Here is a 4,627-nt window from a genome sequence, read left to right as displayed (position 1 = left end):
GTTAAATCGACTACAAGGCCAACTCCAGCTAAATCTTCTGCTGCACTTAAGTTACCGGATGTGCTTGGTTGTAGTGGGTCTTCCAGCGCAGAACTTCCCTGAACTCGGCCTCTCGGGTTGAGTCTTGTAACAGTAACCCATGGATCATCTCTGTTCCTTACCCGGGGGTACTTGATATAACAAACCTGTAACATTTAGAAAATTATTAGTAAAATTATAAATTAATACCCATGATGATGAATCATTCTGAATAATTAACATTTAATTACCTGATCGGCCTGAGAAGCAAGAATGAAAGGATCATAATATTGCAGCTTTCATTTTCCGTGGAATGTCCGTCAGAATACCGCTGTTTTCTTGTAGTGTTAAGGTTGAAGGTCTCCGCATACTTTTTTTTTTTTGAAAAAAGGCATAGGTCTCCACATACTTCCAACCCAACTTCTCACCACACTTACTACACATCACATCTGCCACCACGTACGATCCGGTTAACAATTTCCTCCCAATCTTGGGTCCAACCACCACGTTCATAGCGTACGAAAACATAAAAGCTGGCCCTGAAGCTCCCTATATTCATGTCAACGTATTTAAAATAAGCGTTCTTCTATAAAAATTTGTTGGATAAGAAATGAAAACTGGTATTTTTGGTACATAAAAATATTTATAATCTTGTTGTTACCACAAATTTTTTGGAGATGAGATCTTCACCGAGAGCTAGTGGATTTTCGCAATTTCTGCAGAAATACTTAGGTAGAGTCAGTGCCGTGCCAGGGCATATTGAGGCCTAAGACAAACTTAAAAATAAATGTTTCATTTAAAATTTGGAAATAAATGTTTCCATTTCAACTTTGGAAATTGTAATACAAATTTTTAAATATAAAATTACTGAAAACAAAAGAATTTCTTTGTATTTTTTTTTAATACAAAATAGTTTTTTCAAAACATTATTTAAACAAAACAGTAAAAAGGACTAAGACATAATATGTTTTCTTATATAAGAACCCCAGACGTAGGTCCTCGTAAGGCAGGTAGTATTGTCGGTTGTTGAATCGTCTATGTAATATTTCTCATATCATAATTGTAATATCATAATAAATTAGCGTTAAAAAAAAACCTTTAAACTATAAAAATTTCTTATATTAAAATTCATCTTAAAATATTTATGGTTGATCAACTCTCATGAGTTCTATAATGGATATTGTGGCGAGATCTCGATGGTGCTTATGAGTTATCAGACAACATTTGGATTTGGGAAAATGTCTTCTTTCGTTAGTCAACATTTACCAAATTGTAATGGAGCCACTAGGTCCAATTGATTAGTTTAGGTTTAATTTGGCATATCTTTGGTATAAAATCTTTAATGTTCCCACATTGTATTAATAATCTCTTTTGAAAGATAAAACATATCATAAAACTAAAATGACAATAATGAGTATAGGATCAGTTCGTTTTAGCAGCTGATATGCATTGCATCACTTTAATACCCAAAAAGGTGGCACGAGATCATCACATTCACTAGGTTACAAATTCATGAATACATGCATCACTTACAGTTTATGAAAAGAGAAACACGTACTTCACAATTTTTTTTTGGATAAGTAGATTTGAATAAAAGATGGATTGTGGATATGAAGAATAATCAGTGACAAAGGTACCTAGTGAAAAGTAATTAATACCTAGATAGTAACATAGAACATTGATTAATAAAAATAAATTATACCAGTTATAGAAGATGAGAATAAAGATAGGAGAGAAGGTCGGTTTAGCATCTAAACTATATGAGAAAGACATCTTGGAATTGTAAGTGATCAAAAGATTTGTCTCTCTTGCGTGGCCGCAAATCTGACCAGAACCACAACTCATATATAGTCCTAAACTTAGAGATACGTCTGCGAGTAGTTTGATTGTGTGTATGTGTGTTTTTGTCTCTAAGAAATCAATATACTTTTCTCTGGACACTCCAATCCATCCACCAAACCTTCCTTTCCTAAGTTTCTCATAATATCTCTCTCCCTTTCTCTATGTATATAGCACTGTAACTATAATGTTGACACATTTATCAATCAAATAAATAAAAAAAAGAACAAAGTTAGCTGCATCTCCTACAGTATTTTCAATTATTTGAGAAAAAAAAACACATGACTGTCACCACCACCCATCCCCAACCACAGACTAAATAACTACATATGTCAATTCTTATAGGATACTAGTAAATCGACTTAAATGTTGATGACGATAAAATATTAAAATGGTCCATAGACATGAGAGAAAGAAGATAAGTCTGACTCTTCTATACCCGATGAGTATGTATTTATTGTTCTTTCCCAACTCTTGTGTGGATATTGGGAAATCGGTCAATTCATACATCATACATCAACAGAGGACCACGGTCCCGATCAGTACACACACTGAGTACCTGTGCAAATTCATACATGAACACCTGAGTAATTCAAATTTCATACACAAACAATCACATTAAGGCTTATACATATTTTGACCGTGAATTTGTTTTTTAAATGTGAGTTGATTGTTAATTAAAGATGATGTGGCGATGACATGGCTTAAATCGGGTGAAAATCAAAACGGCGTCGTATTAGTCTTTTAATTATGAAAAAAAAATATAATGGATTATGCTTGTGGGAGAGTTGAACCTAGGTTGGATGAGTAAAACCACATAAGCAAAACCAATACGCCAAAGAAGTACTAGTGAAGGTTGTATCTATGGTTTTATTCTTAATGTATATGTTGCTTTGCTGTTTCATCTTCGCCTTCTCTTCTTCTCATATATCTAATTACAGAAAACCTATCCTCCTCGACCAGTTACATGATGTGACGAGATTAAGCAATCAATACCAAATTCAAAACCAAATCAAATATAATTATGGTTTAGGAGACAAATCTGAAATAAACTTCAGTCATGATGAGGGTGCACGTGCAAACATATCCTCCTCGACCATGAGAAGAAGAGATTTAGATTATTAAGAAAAAAACGAGAGAAATATATTGAATGAAATAAACAGAGAAACAAGAGGAAGAAGATCCTTTTTTTAAAAAAAAAAAGAGGAAGAAGATTGAAATATTAGAATAACAGATGATTATACATATAAAAGGACTACGAGAGTATATATCAATTAACTTATGTGGCCCAGTGGTTTGTCTTTCTGTTGAGTTTCAAGTAGAACCTAGGTTTGATTGCCATGTATGCAAAAGGGAAAGTTTTTTTTTTTTTCTAAATGAAGAGAACAAAACAACGTTGTTTAGGGAAAACGATTTTTGAGAAAAATATATTATACTGACACATCATTATATCATAATTCCACGTAAGCATCCGTTAAATCCACCTAAGCCACCGCAACCATTTGACTAACAGAATCATGGTCAAAGTATGTATTAGCCATAATGTGATTGGTTATGTATGAAATTTGAATTAATCATGTGTTCGTGTATGAATTTGCACATGTACTCAGTGTGTGTACTGATCGGAACTGCGGTCCTCTGTTGATGTATGAATTAGCCGATTTCCCTGTGGATATTAGATGACCAGCGACTTCTATGAGTATTATTTCCCAACTCTTGTGCGGTGATCACTAGGTTAATTCAGCTCATACCGGTTTTAAATGTACCACTTGAAATATGGCATACGATCTACACTATCCATAATTTTATGTCTAGAATATACGCGTAAGGTATGTTGCCAATCATAAACTGGTAAGAAATGTAGAAAACCAACTTCAAAGGAATTTTATGTTATAAATCAATTGATGGATGTCCATAACCGGCCCGGTCCATAACCGGCCCATACACTTAGAGAGAGAGACGACCCAACCCTAGAGAGAGAGAGAGAGAGGCGGCCATGACCTTAGGAGAGAGAGAGAGAGACGGCTTATGCTTTGGAGAAAATGAAACTCTATTTCTTTTTCCTTGAAATTGTTATCTTTTCATTATTATGTATTAGTAGTTTTCCTAATCCTTGTTGGTTTAGGTTTTTAGATACTTTCCTTTTCTATGACTTGTAATCCTTATATAAAGGAACCCATATTATGATTAATAAAAACACAGAAACATTCAGTCTCTAAACCGTTTGTTTTACAACACGTTATCAGCACGATTGTTCTCTGCAATCTAAGCTAAAATCGCCAATCCCTTAAACCTAATCTAGCCGGCGACTTTAACCTAATCCCGAAGAACCCTAATTCGTCCTAGCTCGCGTTCCAGCTCGTCAGCAACCGATCAGCTCCATCCCTAAGGTGTTCCTGATCCTAGACGACCTCAGCTTCCGTTCGCATCACAGCCAACTCGTGTTCCCGATCAACCAGCTCATAATACCGATCAGCCGCTTGCAAACCCGATAGGAAGCAGCTCGCGAACCCGATAGGAAGCAGCTCGCGAACCCGATAGGAAGAAGACGCGTCCCGTCCCGTTCAGCTCGCATCCAACAACAGCCAGCTCGCGTCTGTCCGTGTGCAGCTCGAGGTTCATCCGTTCTCTTTGGTGGTCCGGTTTCCACCCAACAAACAAAGGTATACCGATTAATCTAAGAACATAATGATCAAACCCTAAAACCCTAATCCATTATTATGGAAATCCAATGTTCTTGATAAACCCTAAAAATTGGTATAACCTAAAA

At 35.5% G+C, this 4,627-nt stretch overlaps 1 protein-coding gene across 1 annotated transcript in view; it reads right to left on the bottom strand.

Annotated features, from left to right (window-relative positions):
- Window positions 1-4,479, bottom strand: part of LOC106308809 (protein yippee-like At4g27740) — an 8,645-nt gene extending 4,166 nt beyond the window's left edge. The window contains exons 1-4 of the mRNA XM_013745928.1: window positions 4,369-4,479; window positions 2,417-2,440; window positions 680-784; window positions 412-567 (exon numbers count right to left, since the gene is read on the bottom strand). Of these exons, the coding sequence (XP_013601382.1) occupies window positions 412-567; window positions 680-784; window positions 2,417-2,440; window positions 4,369-4,479 (396 nt within the window). The remainder of the gene's footprint in view (window positions 1-411; window positions 568-679; window positions 785-2,416; window positions 2,441-4,368) is intronic.
- Between the last annotated feature and the right edge of the window lie 148 nt (window positions 4,480-4,627).

The sequence above is a fragment of the Brassica oleracea genome, chromosome C8, assembly GCF_000695525.1.
Source record: "Brassica oleracea var. oleracea cultivar TO1000 chromosome C8, BOL, whole genome shotgun sequence".
NCBI lineage: Eukaryota > Viridiplantae > Streptophyta > Magnoliopsida > Brassicales > Brassicaceae > Brassica > Brassica oleracea.
This window is presented reverse-complemented; position numbering and strand designations above follow the sequence as displayed.